The 19,528-nt window shown below is 37.6% G+C and overlaps 1 protein-coding gene across 9 annotated transcripts in view; it reads right to left on the bottom strand.

Annotated features, from left to right (window-relative positions):
- STIM1 (stromal interaction molecule 1) overlaps nt 1-19,528 on the bottom strand; it is a 225,818-nt gene that overhangs the window by 102,458 nt on the left and 103,832 nt on the right. For all 9 annotated transcript variants that reach the window (XM_081281995.1, XM_081281997.1, XM_081281996.1 and 6 more), the window contains exon 2: nt 3,692-3,822. In XM_081281995.1, coding sequence (XP_081138121.1) covers nt 3,692-3,822 — 131 coding nt within the window. The remainder of the gene's footprint in view (nt 1-3,691; nt 3,823-19,528) is intronic.

Genomic DNA, 19,528 nt, shown 5'->3' with positions numbered 1-19,528 from the left:
CTTGTAATCCCAGCAATTTGGGATGCTGACACAGGAGATCACAAGTTCAAGACCAGTCTCAGTAACTTAGCAAGACGCTGTCTGAAAATAAAGTTTTTAAAATGGCTGGGGGTATGGCTCAGTTGCAGAGCACCCCTGGAGTGAATCCCCATTACCATAAACACAAACAAAAAAACACAAAAAATGTCAAACTTTTCCAGAATGACTGTATCATCTTGAAGTCCCATCAGTAAGAGTTCTAGTGGCTCTTTTTCCTCACCCAGCCCTTGGTATTGTCCATTTAAGATTTAGTCATCCTAATAACTCTACAGTAGAATCTCATTATGGTTTTAGTTTGCATTTCCCTAATGGCTAGTAATACTGTCACCAATGTATCTCGCTTGTTGAAGTCTCTGTTCAAATCTTTTCTTGTTTTTTATTGATTTGTTTTCTATTATTGAGTATTGATAATTCTTTATTTGTGCTGGGAACTTTTTTTTTTTTAGTGTGTGGTAGGGGGATTACTGGAGAAGGAATCCATGGGTGCTTTACCAGTGACCTAAATCCCTAGCCCTTTCTAAAAAATAAAAAGGGCCTTCATTAAGTTGCTGAGGCTGGCCTTAAACTTGCAATTCTCTTTCCTCAGCCTCCAGAGTCACTGGGATTACAGGCATACACCATCTGCCTGGCCAGAAATCTTATTTCTTTAGTACACTATGTAAATATATTTATATTTATATTTTATAAAATGCCTGCTGAGTTTACTTTAAATTCCTAGCCTTCAACCAATGACTGACACATAATAGGTATTCAATAAAAATTTATTTTAGTGGCCAAATAAATGCCTTAATTTTCCATGTGGGTTCCAGAAAAGAAAATAACACTGCTTTCAAAGACTTTGGTCCAGTCAAGAGGGCAGTGTTTTTAGGCAGGCCCCTGTCTGCTCACCTCAGACTATCAGAACAATCTGACAGCTTATCCCATGGACAAATCCTTTGCCCATGGCAGTATCCAACCAGAACTCAGAATAGAAGACAGGTCATGAATTTCCATACTGCCAGCATGATGGAACCTCCTGCAGGCTTTACAAGAAGGACACCATCACCAATAGTGCCCTCTTGCTCATCTGAAGGGCCCATAATACGCAGCCTCCGCTATCCAGAAGAAAAAAAAATAGCAACTGAACAGCCAAAGTAGCTGCCCCCTACCAAATGATTATGTATATTTTATAAAATGCCTGGCTGAGTTTACTGTAAATCTAATCTTACAGTTCACAGTAGAGTTAATATATGAATTAGCTAATGAGAATAAATCAAAGAACAGACAGAAGAGGGTGCAGCAGTGCACACCTGTAATCCTAGCGACTAGGGAGGCTAAGGCAGGAGAATCACCAGTTTGAAGCAAGGTCTCAACAACTTAATAAGGCCCTGTATTAAAATAAAAAATAAAAAGGGCTGGGGATATGGCTCAATGGTAAACTATCCTTGGATTCTATCCCTAGTGCCAATCGGGGGAGGGGGGTGGAGAGGAGGTGGACTGCAAGAAGCAAGTACAATACATATAGGAATCTAGGTGCTGAGGTAATAGTGTAAGAGCCCCTGAAGACATGTTTTAATTCATATAAAGAAAACTAATGTTCTGGTCACATAATCCATAAAAAAAATGATTTAATTCAAAAATGGCTAAAATTTTAAAAGCTCTAGCACTGAGGTAAATCCTTCAGTTCTTTTTATATTTTCTGAGAAATTTACCAACATCAACCAGCACAACATGGCCAGCACAACAGCGTTTCATCCATGATGCCTCATCATCCATTACCTGACATTCTAAGCCCTGAGTTATCTATCCAACTTTCTAGTTAGATCCTGAATTCCAATACTGTCTCATATGTTTAGACTGAGTTAAGCATCCACATTTTATTTTCTCTCTCAAGGACGTAGCTTGTGATTGATTGTGAAACCCCAGATTTTCAGGAGCCTCTAACCACAAGAGGCCTTAGTTTTGGAGGGAGAACAGGAAAAGCCAAGGCAATACAGAAGCTATGCTGAAAAAGAACAGCTCCTGACTGATGCAGAGAAGAGCGGGGGTGACAGCTTTTGTGTTATTTTGGGACAGTTTGTGCTGATGAGTTTTTTGTTGTGGTAACATTCCTCTAAAAAGAACATTTTATTCCTTTCCTCATTGACAAAGCAATTCAGCAGGACTGGAAAAAAAAAAAAGGAGTGGATTACAAAGATATCCAAGAATATGTAGATCTTGGATTACATCACATTCTTAACTGTTATGCATTCCATTCCCCAGTCCTGGGGCAATGCCCTAGGACAGTAATCAGAACATCTGTAAGTCTCCTTCCCTACCAGGAACTTGGCTCTATTCTCAACATAGATCAATGAAATTTTAATCCTTTGAAGGTCAGTTCTAAATATGATAAAAAAAAAATCAGATACTTTGATCATGATTTTTATCCTTGCTTAATAATCCACATATATCTCAAGTACAGGTACACATATCTCTGCCTGGTTTCCTGGGCCCCACTTTCCAACTCTTTGGTGGTTTTCTACCATAATTTCTCTAACCGAAAAAAACCACCATGTTTCTTACTACCTCTACATCTTTGTTGATACAAAAAAAAAAAAAAAAATCTGACTTTTTCCTACTTCTTATGTATTTAAAGATAGAAATTACATTACCTCAATCTTCTCTTCTCCAGGCTAAGGTGTCTTCACTAGGCTGTAAATTATATGAGGACAGAATGTGTCTGTCTTATTTATTGTCCCATCTCCATACATAGCACAGTGAAAGGCACATATATAATAGACACAATTGACATTACTGAACTAAGTTGAATGTTTTTTATTTCATACTTTCTATATTCTTCATCATCATGTTACTCCTCTCTGCCAGTCTTTTACTATTCTAAATCCTTCTGATGATGTGAGATCCAAAATTGAATTCAAAACTCAAAGGTAGACTAAATCTCAGGGAGTTCAGACATCTTACCTCCTCCCTCATAATGTACATTTTCTCTCTTAAAGATATGGCATAACAGGGTAACTTCACTAGTGCATGAAATCAAGAAACTTTTATTAAATATTTTCATATATAACAACCTTATACTTTGGGCTCTATTGAGTTGGAGCCATAGTAATGCCAAAAGGTGAAACAATAACAGAGTTTATTAAATAAATAAAAAGTTAAAGAAAAACAATAACAAAGTTTATTCCATTTAGAGATTCCTCTAGTTCTTATTATCTGAAACTCTTAACTGGTTCCCAACAATTACAACTTGAAATTTAGAATGACCTTCTAAGATTTATGTCTTCCCAAATATATATAAATTCCCAGATGACAGAATATGACTATTTGGCCTTCTTTTCCACATGCCAACACAAAGCTAAGCACAGATGGCCTTTATGTATATCAGGATTACATTAAGAATCCAGGGAAACTGCAAAGATCAGCCCACCTAGCCAGTGGGCAGGTGGGAACCCACCCAGGTGTAGACACAGATAAAAAGCCTGCACTCTGCCAGGCTGGCTCCTGAAGGCTTCTTATGCTAAAAGCCACCTCTCCTGATGAGAATGAATTCCTAGAGGGGGGGAAAAAAAAACGCAGAGAACACCTCTTCATAGGGAAGATTCTGTCTAGAAAGTTTTCAGGGATATTTTGACACAGGAAGAGAAGAGAGTCATGGCAGGGTGAGAAATCTCACCTCATCACTTTCTTCCACATCCACATCCCCATTGGCATCATCATCCATCAGCTTGTGGATATTGCGGACTGCCTCAAAACTGAGCTTCTCATCCTCACTGTGACACAGGGGCTTGTCAATCCGGCAGAACTCTGTACAGGAAAAGCAAGAGACAACATTACTCAGAGCTGCCACTCAGCATCTATCACCCACCTTTGTCAGCATCCTTAGCTTCTAGTATCTGACTCCTCACAAAAGTTTATAACCAACCATGTATACAGTGACAGAAGCATATCATCTAGCCTTTTAACTGTCTCCTGGAAAATATGCTGAGCTTTCTGACACAGGGATGGTGCTTTATCATCCTAACAGCTTCCTGGAAGTTAAGTCTAACATAGGACTATGAGTACACTGGGATCTAGACAAAAACATGAAAAGCTAACTCACAAATTAGAGAAAATACAAATAACCAGTGAACACAAGAAAAAAAAAATAGACTCACTAGTAATCAAAGAAATACATATTCCACTGAGATATGATTTTTAAAAAAAGGAAAAAGAAGTTTTATTGCTTTGCTAGCAAAGGAGAAACACAGGGGACTCCTGCCCCAGAGACTGTGATTCTGCCCATCAAGGAGAACAGGGGACTTTTTTTTTTTCCATTGTCACGCTCAGGATTGGACACAGGACTTTGGGCATGTGAGGCAAGCACTCTACCAACTGAGCTATATCCCCAGTGGAACAGGGGGCTCTCACAGAGGTGATTCAAAGGTCACATTCCCATCATGTTCTCTGTCCAGAGTTGTAATTCACTTGTTAGTTTGGGAGACAGTGAGATACCATTTTTAAATCAGTCAAATAAACAAATATAAATTAATACAATCTTTCCAGAAATAGAACAACAGCCAATTAGTCCCCATATATGAATAATGCATACTTTTCCTATTTGTCATTGCTGTACATAAAATGCCAGCTGCAGGCCAGTTAGTAAAATCTCTCATACCTTGTGCCTTCTCATAGATAGTTACATCCAGCAAGTTATCTACTAGATATCTAAAAATCCCAAGCTCATCTGATACAACAGCTTTGGAGGTCTGGAAAGCAGTTTCCTCTGCCTACCACCACATAGCATGCAGCAGTAAAACCAGCATAAGGGCAGAGGCCCCCTTAGCTCTTTCCATGACACCTCTTATAACTCTGGAAAACATGTACCATAACAGATACACACAGCAAAAAAGAGGCTCCAATCTAGACTTAGCTCCACCATGTGAACACAGAGGTCACTTCTCTTCTCCAGGCCTCGAGTTCTTTTTTTGAAAAAGGCTTTTAGACACAAGAAGTAAAATAAAAAATGGAATGGACTCAAACTAAAAAGCTACTTCTCAGCAAAAGAAACAATAATATGAAGAGAGAGCCTACAGAATGGGAGAAAATGTTTACAACATGCACCTCAGATATAGCACTAATCTCCAGGATATATAAAGAACTCAAAAAACTGACAAATAACCCAATCAATAAATGGACTAAGGAACTAAACAGACTCATCACAGAAGAGAAATACAATTGATCAACAAACATATAAAAAAATGTTCATCATATCTAGTGATTAGAGAAATGTAAATCAAAACTACTCAAAGATTTCATTTCACTCCAGTCAGAATGGCAATTATCAAGAACTCAAGCAACAATAAGTGTTGACAAGGATGTTGGGGAAAAGGTTCACTTATACATTGCTGGTGGAACTACAAATTGGGGCAACTACTCTAGAAAGCAGTATGGAGATTCCTCAGAAAATCTGGACTGGAACTGCCATTTGACCCAGTTATCCCACTCTTTGATTTATACCCAAAGGGCTTAAAAATCAGCATACTACAGTGACAAAGCCACATCAATGTTTATAGCAGCACAATTCACAATAGCTAAGATATGGAACCAATCTAGATGCCCTTAAACAGATGAATGGTTAAAGAAAATGTGGTATATATACACAATGAAATATTACTCGGTATTATAAAAAGAATGAAATTATGGCATTTGCAGGTAAATGGATGGAGCTAGAGAGTATCATGTTAAGCAAAATAAGCCAAACCCGAAAAACCAAAGGCCAAATGTTTCTTTGGTAAGTGGATGCTGATCCATAATGAGGGGGAAAGGGGATGAAGGAACTTTGGATTGTGCAGAGGGGAATGAGGGAAGGTGAAAGAACGGGATTGAAATGTACATTATTACCCTATATACATGTATGATTACATTACCAGTGTGAGTGCATCAATGTTCAGCCAGACGAAGGAGAAATGATGCTCCATTTGTGTACAATGTGTCAAAATACATTCTATTGTCATGTAAATTAATTAGAACAAATAAAAAATAAAGTAATTGAAATTTTTTTAAAAGAAAAAGATTTTTAGAGACAAAAAGCTGAGTTGTAATTAGGACTTTTTTTTGTTTTCATTTTATAGGTAAAAGAAAAATATGATTCTAATATCAATAGTGAAATTAGATAAACTTGACATTTTATCACTCAAAAAAAAGGAAATTCTCCTCTATTATATATAACTATAATACACTAATAAATTTTCAAAAAAAAAAGAAATAAAGACTTATTTTTTTCTTTTGTAGTACAGGAGTACTCTACCACTGATCTACCACTGAGCTTTTTATTTTTTATTTTCAGACAGGAACTCACTAGGTTGCTGAGGCTGCCCTTGAACTACATGTCTTAGCCTCCTGAGTTTCAGGTCTGAATCAGGAGACTGGCCTGAAAAAAGGCATTTTGACTCAAGTTTCTAGTATATATCCTCCAATTCCTAGGTGCTAAAATCTGTCTTTCCTTTTGACTTGGATCTTGACTATTACTTCCTAGGCAAAATGTTCTTTATATATCACCCCAAAAAAAGATAAAAGAAAGAGCCAGTCTTGGTGGCGCACGCCTATAATCCTAGCAACTTGGGAGGGTGAGGCAAGAGGAACCCAAATTCTAGATCTCACTTAGTGAGACCCTGTCTCAAAATAAAAAATTAAAAGTGCTGGAGATGTCACTGAGTGGTAGAGCATTTCTGGATTCAATCCCCCATATCAAAATAAAGCAGGGAGAGGGAGAAGAAAAAAGACTTTGACTTCCCAGGTAATAGGAATATTGTCAGGAGGAGAAAGCAAGGACAGATAAAGATACTAAGCCCTTTAAAAGGCACTAAAACACCATGATCCATTTAATTGTTTACTTATCTGTTTGCTAGAGACAGTGAAGATAGAATAGGTCACCTCTCTATCTCTTGCTGGTTGTCCAAGTCCTTTTCAAAATAAAGGAGAAGTATAAATATTAAATTTTAAAGAATCACAGATGTGACTCAACTGAAATATGTTGAACAGTGAGGCTCATAGATGTTAAATGATATGCCCAAAGTCAAAAAACCACTCAAGAGCCACAGCAAGAACCGAGGTCTGCTGACTCCCATGTCAGCACTTAACCTGATGGCCTTTTTACTACAGTAGTCAGATAGCTTTGGGTTGGTTTCATCTTTTGGAAGCCAGATGATAATGTTGGTAAGAACACAAAATTGTTTTATAAAATTAAAAGAATAAGATAAGCATACAAAAGAAATATCTCTATGTAACCTTAAGTTCTACTTGTCCTGCCAGGTTGGATTGGGGGTGGGATGGAGATTACTGAAGGAGAAAGTAGAATACAGCCAAAGATTGAGGTATTATTTCTCAACTTCCTCACCCACAAGAATTCCTGGCATCATACTTTCATTCTTGGAACCCATTTCCAGAAAAACTATTTATCAACCCAATAAATTACAAAAAGTATTAACTAACCAGTTCACAGATAAAGCACACTGAGATTAGCATAATCAATATTAACTCTTTCCCTCTCTTGCCCCTATTTTTGTACTATACAAAAGCACATATAATTGCATGTCAGAGATTTTTGGTCAGCATATGATAAAACATTTAAACAACATGTAATGAGTATAATTCATATTTCAGGCCTATGTTGGGCAGCCAGACATAAAGATTATGAATCAGATTTTATCTTTGCTCTCTGGAGTTCAATTACAACAGTGGGAAAGACAGGCAATTAAAACACTATGTGCTGAGTGTCACAATAAAAAGAGTCAAGTTAGGGGTCTAGCAAATTCTTTCTATAAAGGACTACACTGTAAACAATTTAGGATTTGTAGGCTATATAGTCTCTGCTGCCAAATTGTAGCACAAAAAGCATCCGCAGACAAACATAAGTGAATGAGATTGTGTTCTAATGAATTTTTTTTTTTTTTTTACAAAAATACAGGCAGTGGGCTGGATTTAGCCCATAGGTCATATTTTGTTGGAACCTATAACAGAAGATCATAGGTAACACACTTAAATCATGTTTTGTTGACAACATTCTAACATAAAGGAAAGAAATCCAAACTTTTCATTAGCCTGTATCCATCCACAAGCTAAGAGGTACAGCACTGCTCTTAGTAGGCTTTTTAAAATAATGGAAATAGTTTACCAAGCTCCAAGGACTGGGGGCCTCCAAGTTGGACACCGCTGGCCCAGGGTCAGCCAGTGCCTTTCCCAAAGGTCTATGATAGGTCTAGAAGTATGTGCTTCAAACAGCAGGCTCTAGTTTGTAACCTGATCAGACAGACAGGTGACCTTTGCTGCTGGCATCATCTGGTATGGAAAAGGATTAAAGGGATTGAGGTTGAGAGAGTACAAAAGCTTGATGTCCCATATGGCTGTAGAACCATGACCAGAAAAACTATGTCAGCCAAAATTCACAAATAACTCTTTCAACCAAGCATTTCCTAAGTCATCTCCCTTCCTTCCTGAGACTTTTTCTACTGCTTATATATTCCAGCCCATCAAGATTTCCTACAGCCATCTGAAAATATCTTAGAAAATCCACTCATTTAGCAATGAATTATTACTTCAAAGAACGAACCCTGAACTAACAATCAGAACACAGTCAAAATCCCACCTTCATTAGTTACATACCATATAATATTGAACAAATTGTTTAACTTCTTTGAGCCTCCAATTTATCATTAGCAAATTCTGTTGCATGAGGTTTTTTGTGAACATTAAGTAAAGCTGAATTTGTTAAAACATGTAGATGAGGGACTGATGTAAGGCTGACATTCAATCCATTTACAGAATCCTTTCCTCCCAGAGCAGTGAGTGAACAGTTCCCATCTTTTGCTTTAGCCACTTTTCCTGTCACACTAAGAATCAAATGGGTGGTTCAGATCAATCAAAGTGACCACTCCTTTGAGTGGGCAAGTATAAGACTCTGACATTAGCCTGAACTCTCACACATTTATGTGCTATCACTGGTAACATTTATTATACTATAAAGCAACTGTCTAATCCCCACTAGAATATGATCTTCACAAAACTGGTTTGCAACCACTTCCCCAGCAGCAAGAAAAAATTAAGGTTCTTGATAAGATATTCAGTAAATATTTTGTTTTGGTACTGGGGACTGAATCCAGAGGCGCTTTACCACTGAACCACATCCCCAGCCCTTTTTATTTTTTATTTTGAGAAAGGGTCTCACTAAGTTGCTGAGGGCCTCGCTAAATTGCCAAGGCTGGCTTTGAACTTGTGATCCTAATGCCTTAGCTTCCTGAGTCACTAGGATTACAGGCATATGCCAAATGCCCAGCTTGTAATTTTGATTTTTTAAATGAATAATCCAAGTATTAACTTCACAATTATATGTATAATTTCTCCTGGAAAAAAAAAAAAAGGAGCATTCTAGGCAAAAAGAATAACATAGGCCCAGGTTTTTAAGCTTTTCGGTGTCAGTACTCCTTCATATAATTAAAGATTTTAAATCCCAAAGAATTATTTGATATTTACCATAATAAAAATGAACCCAGAAATTTTTATATTATTAATTGATCTTGGAATAATAAATCTCTAACTAATATAAAATAACACATTTTGCAAATAATTATTTTTGCCAGGTACAATGGCACACACCTGTAATTCCAGCAGCTCAGGAGGCTGAGGCAGGAAGATCATAGGTTCAAAGCCAGTCTCAGCAATTTTTTATTTGTTTATATTACTAATTAATTTATTTTAATTAGGTATGTATGACAGCAAAATGCATTTTGATTCATTGTACACAACTGCAACACAATTTTACATTTCTATGGTTGTACCCGATGTAGCATCATACCATATGTGCAGTCAAATATGTACCTAAGGTAATGATGTCCATCTCACTCTACCATTTTCCAGCCCCCATGCACCCTCCTTACCCATCCGCTCCTCCTTTTCCCAAAGTTCCTCCATTTTTCCATGCCTCTCGCCTCCCCATTGTGGATCAGCATCCACTTCTCAGAGAGAACATGTGCCCTTTGGTATTTGGGGATCAACTTACTTCGCTTAATATGATATTCTCCAACTCTATCCATTTACCTGCAAATGCCATAATTTTATTCTCTTTTAATGCTGAGTAATATTCCATTGTGAAGCCTCAGCAATTTAACAAGACTGTAAGCAAACTAGTGAGACCCTATCTTAAAAAAAAAAAAAAAGGCTGGGTTTGTGGCTCAGTGAGTGAGCGTTCCTAGAATCAATCCTGGTGCATATTCATTTATATATATGTGAATTTTTTTCAGAAAATCTTTTTCTGAAAAAAATGAGGATAAAATTGTTTTATGTTTTTATAAATCATTATAATATCCAGCTTAATAGAAGTCAGCTAGATAGTCTATATACTCACTTCTGCATTTACTCTATTACTCTGCATTGTTTTGACTGAAGATCAAAACAAATAAGTAGTTGGAAAAGGCAAGAGTATTTCAATAGCTTTTTCAGGTAATTATGGTTATTCTTCTTTGATCCTACATGTGAGCTTGAGAAGAAGTTATGGTTACATTAACTACAGGTTAGTTGCAGTGTGAAATCTGAAACTATATGGATAAACTTTTTGTACTTTGTAACACTGAAATTCATTGGTCTATCTTGTACTTTGAATGGATCTTTATATAAGCATGATTTTGTAACATGATGTACCTACCAGTCATTTGGAAACTATTGGTTCACTAAGTTATGCAGAGCTTCCAAATGTTGACATATTTTATTTAGATAGTATCAAAATAATCATAATTATTAATATCACCACACCACTTATTTAATCAGGAAAGCTTTTAGTCCAGGGAAATTGTCAAACTCACAGTGACAGATATAAATTCTCCAAAATCTAATTTTCACTTACAAGTTGGAGTTTATCACTGGCAACAAATCAGTTGTTTTTCTTAGGGAAAATATTCATTTGATTAACTTTCTAGAAAATATCTAACAAGCCTGAATAATCACAATGTGGCTATCCAGTTGTTCTTTCAAGTAAAAACTGTTCCCTGAAAAAAAGGAGGTAGTTCAATTTACAGTTCAATACACAAGTGCTTTTCCTTGAGATAATCAAATTTATACATGCAGACGTGCTTTATGTGTACTTCCTACTTCATTACACAGAATACTAAAAGGCACATACTCATGGGATAAAACTTTAAAAAAATGAATGATTTTTTAGTTGTGATATTAGAAAACATATATTTGGTCTTCATCTCTATTTCCTGACATACCACTTCTAAAATCCTTGAACTCTTCAAAGAGCTCTTTGTATACCAATGCACAGACTGACTGATGGCTATCAACCACTAGGTAGCTAGCTACAAGATGGAGGGTGGCAGGCTAACCAGAGAGACAAAGGCAAGATTAGATTCCTCAACCTCCAGAGAGGAATTCAGAGAGGGAATTTACTTATAAAACTATAAATAAATTTAAGAAAGATCAATTGTACTACACAAAAGCACATAATTGCATGTCAGAGATTTTTGGTCAGCATATGATAAAAACATTTAAACAACATGTATTGAACATGATTCATATTTCAGGCCTATGATGGGCAGTCAGACATAAAGATTATGAATCAGATTTTATCTTTGCTCTCTGGAGTTCAATTACTACAGTGAGAAAGACAGGCAATTAAAATACTATGTGCTGAGTGTCACAATAGAAAGGATTGAGTTAGAGGTCTAGCAAACAAAGGGCAAGGGGGAAGTGCTGGGGATGATTTAGAGAAATTATATTCCATGCTTTTCAGATTATATCAAAATGTATCTTAATGTTATACATAAGTAAAAAGAATCGATAAAACGTTTTTAAAAATATATAAATGAAGCTGGGCAGCAGTTTGGAAGGCTGAGACAGGAGGATCTCAAGTTCAGAGACAGCCTCAGCAATTTAGTGAGGCCCTAAGCAATTCAGTGAGACCCTGTCTCTAAATAAAATACAAAATAGGGCTGGGGATGTGGCTCAGTGGTCAAGTGCTCCTGAGTTCAATACCCAGGACCTTAAAAAAAAAAATTAAATACATACAAAATGAACCCAATTATTATGGATGGTTATAATGCACCAATAAAAGCCAAATTGGGGGGAGGCATGGAATTTTTTTTCGCTGGAGGCAGTCCTGGTGATTGAACCCAGGGGTGCTCCACTCCCAGCCTTTTTTGTTTTTCTTATTTTGAGACAAGATCTTGCTAAGTTAGCCAGGCTGACCTCAAATTTGTGATCCTCCTGCCTCAGCCTCTCAAATAGCTGGGATCAGAGGTATGTGTCAACACATCCTTCATTCTTTCTTAATCTGCAAACTCTGACTCGTGCTGCTGATCTCAAGTTTAATAGTTTTTCTAAACAGAACCTTCCCTGATCCCTACTCTCCTTCCCAAACTGGCTTAGGTCCGCATGAAACGTTTTTTAAAACAACCTATATTTTTCATTTGTACTTTTCACAATCATAATCATCTCTTTGCTTAATGTCTGTCATCTTCACTAAATTTAAGTTCCACAGTGGCAGGAACCATGGCCATCTTCTTCACAGCTGATTTCAGGCTTCTAGCCAATACCTTGTACCTAGCTAAGTTCCTAGCACAACAGTTGGGCTTCAATAAACAATTGTAAATGAACAAATGAATGTCCAGAAGAATTTGCTGAATGAAAAATTCAGAGATGAACAGTCCTTGCTCACAAAAAGTACTAAGAGAATGAACACAAAGACATAAAGTGAAATATGGCAAAGGACAAGAAACCAGAGTAATAGGGAATAACACAGTCTAAACAACAGAGATAAGATGCTGGAAGCAGAAAGGAGAACAACTCAAGCAAAGAAAGCCCAAGGGCAAGAAGCACAGCATCTTATACAACCTAAAATATTAAAAAACTAGAAAGTCAAAGTGCTCTTACCGATCTTGCAAAAGCTGCTGATATACAATACGTTGGGATCCTTATTGTACTGACCACAAATGGAAGATATTACAAAGGCTTTGGAGAGCATCAAGGGCCACTACTCATTTTACATCTGGAGAGAAAAACTAAGGCATCAAATGAGGTGTTTTACCCTAGGTTGACCAGCAAAGTAATAGCAGGACCACACTTCAGTTAGAAACCATACTAACTTCCTATGCAATGTCCTGTTTCAAGGCTATGGTTGGGAGGTGTGAAGAAGCCTATGTAACAGGGCTTCTTAGCACTACTCTTACTAAGGCCAACAACACAAGGCTGTTGGAGGTGGGAGGTTGTTCTACTGGGTTCCTTTTTTTCTGTTAAGGGCAAATACAAGAATTTGGCTTGTACTGGTTTCCAAATAGTGTAAGATAGAACTTCACAGCTTTGTTTTAAATTCTTCTTTTGTTGTTGTTATTTTGGGGTGTTGTTATGTCTATTTTTTATACCAACAAATGATGTGTTCAGGGGCTGGGGATGTGGCTCAAGTGGTAGCGCACTCTCCTGGCGTGCGTGGGCCCTGGGTTTGATCCTCAGCACCACATAAAAATAAAATAAAGATATTGTGTCCACCTTAAAAAATAACTATTATTATTTAAAAACTGATGTGTTCACATGATACTACATTCTGTGATTAAGAGACTGTTTCTTCATTAAGAGACTGTTTACTATTTAAGGGCCCTATTCATTTTTCTAATGATCTCTTTAAATCCTTCCATATTCAAAGCCTATCTTGCCATCATCCTTATTATTTTTTCTTCATTTGTTAACCAACCCAACTCCACCTGATCCTTGTTGATAAAACACCACACACATAGTGTTTTCTTTGACTTCATGAACTTTGCAGTTGGTTTGCACTGAACTCCTATCATCCTGTTCTGACAGTCATCCAAACTAACCAGCACCAGCTGGGATAGATAACTTACATCTCATAAGGAAGTCTATGCAGTGATTGGCCAGTTCTATCCCAATCAAGTTGTAATCTGCCTTCCCATGACTTTCCTCAGTTCTGTCCTCAACAATAGCTTGTAGCAGATGAAATTGGTTTCAGTCTCAGTCCATAGATGGCCTCCTCCGTTACTCTGGACCCAAAGTGAGGCAGTACATCGTGGTATAAGAGTGTGGTGGAGGGAAGGAGCTCAGAAAATGGGTCAGGAAGCAAAGAGAGAACACTTAAATTCTTTAGTGTCTAGCCCTCTGATAAAAACTATGCAAAGGTCCCTTCTCATTAGAACTTAGAAACAAAGTATAAAAGTCACTAGAGAGAGAAAAAAAAAAAACTTAATCCCTAGTATAGGGATAGCCTGTACCAATGTTATACTTCTAATATAAGCGAGAATGAGCAAGAAAAGCAAAAGAAGACCTTCTCTGAAAGCATATGAAACCTAATCATTTGCTGACTAAGAAGAAATCTTTAGTCATCTCTCCTCAGGAAGGCACTAAAGCCACTCCTTCCTGTGTTCTACTTCTATCTTCTTCCTCTAAATATCTTTTTCTTCAAACTTTGATCTCACGAGAAGCTTCCTTTCAGAAGAAAATGGCCAACCCCTAAAGCTAGTCCTCACCACACAGGCCAGTAACATGGGCTTTTGGGCAGGCATCTTCTGTTTTCCCATTGCCTATTTCTTGATCTCCCACAGGACTGCACACTCCTTCTAGACTTCCTATTTGCCTGCTCTTCTATTTCTATAACCTTCCTATTAAAAGTATCTAACCTCTGGTTCAGTTTTTACATGCTGAAACACTTATTTCAACACTCATTTAACACTTTCAAATAGCTATTTGCTAGAAACTGAACCAGGTGAACTAGCCAAAAGTTCTGGAAATCAGAAAAAATAAGACATAATTTTCTGGTCTCTAAGATTTCTTCTGTCCCCACTTTCCAATTACTGAAATATATGCTGAATTTTAGTGGTGGCAGATGTGAATCTTTGAATTCTAACTTTCCTCTATAGTGTTTACTCCTAAGTATTAATTTTCTTATCTGAAAAAATCAGAAAAGTTCTTTGAAAAATAGTAAAGCCCTGTATCAATGTTAGTTGTTCATTTGTCAGATCTCTATTCTTTGCTTTACCTTTGCTTTACCATCTTACCAACTACAGCAAGAGAAGTCTTTGATATTTTCTCATATTCCCCCATGTCTAGCCCAATACTGGGCAACACAATATCTTGTCTAGAGACAACTGAAAACTGTGTACAGACTTTGAAGATTAGCTTTCCAGTGTTAGGGGCCCGCATGCCACAGGTCTTTATATTCTAAAGTTGACTATGCCAAGAAATAAGACATCCCCAGAGAAACTGAATCAACACACACTTGTTCAAAAGCAACCCCAAGTTCTCCGACCTGGTGCCTGACCCAAACATTCTTGTGCCCTAGCCAGCACTTGTCAGGGTTTAAGATGACCAAAAAAATAATTACAGACAACTCAAGATAGCTTTCTTCTGGGAAAAGTTTTCTAAAAGTGTTAGGTTAGGCACCCAGGGACTTTCCCAGATAGGGATAAGGGCACAGTGTCTAGGAGAGATGTCCAATCCATCTGTAGACCCTCTATGATCATACACTTCTGGGTTCAGAAGTGAGGCTGGCTCCCCAAAATCAGTCTCAAACACAGCAGCACAATGACAAATGGCTTGATGATATAAACACTGAGGCACACCACCACAAGGGGTAAAAACAATGTGTATCCAGTTTCAATAGCAACAAGAGGATGGGCCTCAAACCTCTGAGACCTGTTGCTGGCTGGCATACCAGAGAACACATTTCTAGGCTCCACAAGAGACCAGAACTAGGAGAGAGTATCTTGTTATCTTTCTACCCCACATAAGCTTCTACTCAAACAATAAAAGATACCTGTTCCCTCTTCCTTTTGGGGGGGAAAAGATAGCCAAGAACATCTACTGAACAACTGTGCAGCCACAAGTCTCATTCTAAGACTTAGCAGCTTAAGACTAGCTCTTCCTTACTGCTGTCTTTCTCTACTATGGCAGCAGAATGTCTCCCCTCAATTAGGGGCTGTCCAAAAAGAAGAGTGCCTCATCCTCATGAAAGTCCAGACTCTCAGCCCTGCTCCCTCATCTCCACAAGCCTGATCTGACTTCTTAAGGTAAGGTCTCAAGGCAAAGCATATCCCAGTCCACAAAGAACTTAGTTCAGACCTTGACTGAGTTACCACAACCATTTCCTCACTGATATTCCTATCTGTGTTCTAGATTCTCTCAAACTCATCCTCAACAAAGAAGTCAGTATAATTTTTCTAAACTTCAAATCTGAGATAACTCTCCTGAATAAAATCTTTGTGGATTCACACAAAATGTTCGTAGAATATTTATTCATAATAGCCAAAAACTAGAATCAGCCCTTGTGTTCTTCAATAAGTAAATGGTTAAACTCCAATATTTAAATACAATGGAAAAATAATCAACAAAAAAAGGGAATGAATTATTGATACACACAATTACTTGGATGGTTTTTCAGCAAATTATACTGAGCCCCAAAAAAGCTAATTTCAAACCAGGCACAATGTCACACATCGGTAATTACAGCAACTCAATCCCAGAAGGCTGAAGCAGTAGGATCACTATCTCAAGACCAGCCTCAGTAACTCAGCAAGCCCTGTCTCAAAATAAAAAATAATAAAGGCTAGGGATGTAGTTCAGTGGCAAAGCACCCCTGCATTTAATCCCCAGTACCAACAAAAAAAAGAAAGAAAGAAAAAGAAATGGCAGGAGGACTGGAGATGTCACTTAGTGGTAGAGCATCTCTGGGTTCAATCCTAATTAAAAAAAAAAGCAGCAATTTTAAAAAGGTTACATACTTTATAGTTCCGTTTATATAACATACTCAAAAGGACAAAATTTTAGAAATGAAGATTAGTGAGGTTAGGAATGGTGAAGGGGATAAAAGGAAGTTGAGGGTATTTATATGAGGACAGGAAGAATCCTTTGGTATTAGAAAAAAATCTAATACACATACACATACATACACACACACACACACACACACATATTAATGCATATAAAACTGGGAAAATCTGAACAAGATCAGTGGATGATATCAATACCAATATTCTGATCATGATATACTAATGTTTTTTCAAAACGTTACCATGGAGAAAACTGCGGTTTCCCAGTGATAACTCCAGTTCCATATAATAATCACTATTCTTTTACAATCCACTTGTTGAAAAAATGATTGAGAAACCAGGCATGGTGGCATGTACCTGCAATCCCAGAAACCCAGGAGATTGAAGAAGGAAGATCTCAAGCTCAAGACCAGCCTTGAGACCCTCAGAAACTTGCAAGACCCTGTTTCAAAATAAAAAGGACTAGGGATGTAGCTCAGTGGTAAAGCACCTCTGTTTCACTCCACAGTACCAGCATTATCATCATTATCATCATCATCACACCATCATCATATAACTTTTTAAGTATTTAAGATTATGTAAGCAAATGATATAGCCAATTGATTAAGCAAAACTAGTTTGTTCAAAACAAATGTTAGCTTCTCTCCTTAAGACTTTTTTTTCCTTAAAAATACAATATAAATCCCTTGGATAATACCTGTTCTTCATGAAGAGTCAGGGGCACGTAAGGGAAGCCAACCTATACTAAACAAAGCACCAGAACTTAAGAAGGGGCAGACAGCAACACAGAATTACTCTTTCTCTAGCTCCTTAAGACTTTCTGGCCCTCCCTGGCTAATGAAAATCCCTATTGCTCTAAGAATCCTTCTTTAACCAGTGCAGGCCCTATAAGTCTCCACCTCTAGGATCAGAGCTCTGAGCCTAGACTGGCCCAGACACTACCTCACAAAAGTTCTTCTAATCACAAGTGAAGTCTGTCTCTAGCTTCTCTTCATCTTTTTACTTTCTCTACAAAAACAGAATTAGTACAATATAACTAAGATAGAAAGAGAGAATGAACATGTTGGATATTATGCTGAACACTTCTACATTTGTTATCCCTTTTATTTGTTCAAGGTTACATAGACTTAGAAAGCTCAGCTGGAACTGGGGTACTCTGTCTCCAGAGTCTTAATAAGAATAAATGTGTACTGGGGTCTACCTAGTTAGCAATGACACAGCTAATTTGTTGGGCCATTCAGTAACACCAGCTCCCCATCTCAACAATTCTCTGCTACAAGGCAGTGCCTGAAAAGGCTGTTTGGCTCCCTGTTTTCCTCTTATTTTGTCCCATATAAGAAATGCAAAGGAAGCTCCCTGGAATCCTTCCAAAATGGAGTATGTGGAAGAAACAGGCTAAAAAGAGGGCCCTTCAGGGGAATGAGAGGGATGCAAATGTCAGATCCTTCAACATTATGATCATAAAGACCATGTTAAACTTTCCAGCTCTTTGGAGGAGGAAATTAAATTCTAAGAAGGGAGGTCACTTGTCTAAGGACACACAGCTGAGTAGAGACTGTCTCTGTCTCCTGACTCCCAATTTGGTGTGCATCTGGTTTAACCTGCACCAAGCTGTGAAGAAAGATCTAGAGTATAAACTGTCAGGCCTGTCACTAAGTGCAAAACCCAAAAGCTGTAAACACAGGAAATGGGCTGGGATGAGGCTCAGAGGGAGCAGCTATCTTTGCCAAGTTAGAAGTGTTCAAGGGTTTCCTGTCTGCAGCTGTTAACTGTCACAGAAATGCTCCAGAAAGCAATACAAGACAGAAGAGAAAATAAATGAAAGAAAAGGAAAACACTAAGAGTAAGAAAAAAATATTCAGATCTAGGTGTGTCTTTAGAAATTATTCAGGCCAACCTATTTGTTTTACAAATGAGAAAAGACACCTCAAAAAGATAATTTGTCCAAACTCAAACATAGAATTTAAGGATACTTAAAGACCACTTACTTGGTTCAAATACTTCATTTTAATAATGAAAAGCCTGCAACATAGAGAGGGTAAGAGCTTTGTCCAAGGTCACACACTTTAGACAGTGGCAGAGCCAGACTGGAACTCAGGTCTTCTACTTCATAGGCCAGTATGCTTCCCACCGGTATAGGAGAACCAGAAAAAATGATCTACCTGGAATGATGTGGGTGCTGTTTTGACCGTGGAAAAAGTACAGGAGGTCAGGAAACTGCATATAAGCAGAATATACTAATGGTTAATGAAGAATGGCAAGGACCAACAGAGCAACCTTTAAAGGAGCCAAAATAAAAGTGCTTCTGGTTACTTAAGACACTTGGAAAACTAAGAGGCATAATTCTGACTATTTTAGGAACTTAGAACTATCCAAGCAAAAACAAGCAGGATGGGCAAAGAGAAAAGGCTAGAAATGCTAAAGATAACCCTAAGGTACTATTTTCTTTTTCTGTTCTAGGCCCAATATCCAGAAAATACCACTTAACAAGCATCTTTGGGTTCAGCAGCCTATTACTTGAGTAATACAGTAACTAGCAGATTACAAGGCCCCACATGTCATAGAGATGGCAGGTATAAAGAAGAATGATATTTACATACTGCTCAGCATTTCATATATATTTAATTCTCACACCAGTCTCACAAGGCAAGGCTTATGATTTCCCATTTAAAAGATAAACTAGGACTTAGAGAAGACAAGTCTTTTTT

Source organism: Spermophilus citellus (genome assembly GCF_964194105.1).
Source record: "Spermophilus citellus genome assembly, chromosome: 2".
Taxonomy (NCBI): Eukaryota; Metazoa; Chordata; class Mammalia; order Rodentia; family Sciuridae; genus Spermophilus; species Spermophilus citellus.
The sequence above is the reverse complement of the archived record's forward strand: the minus strand, read 5'-3'. Positions and strand labels throughout refer to the sequence as shown.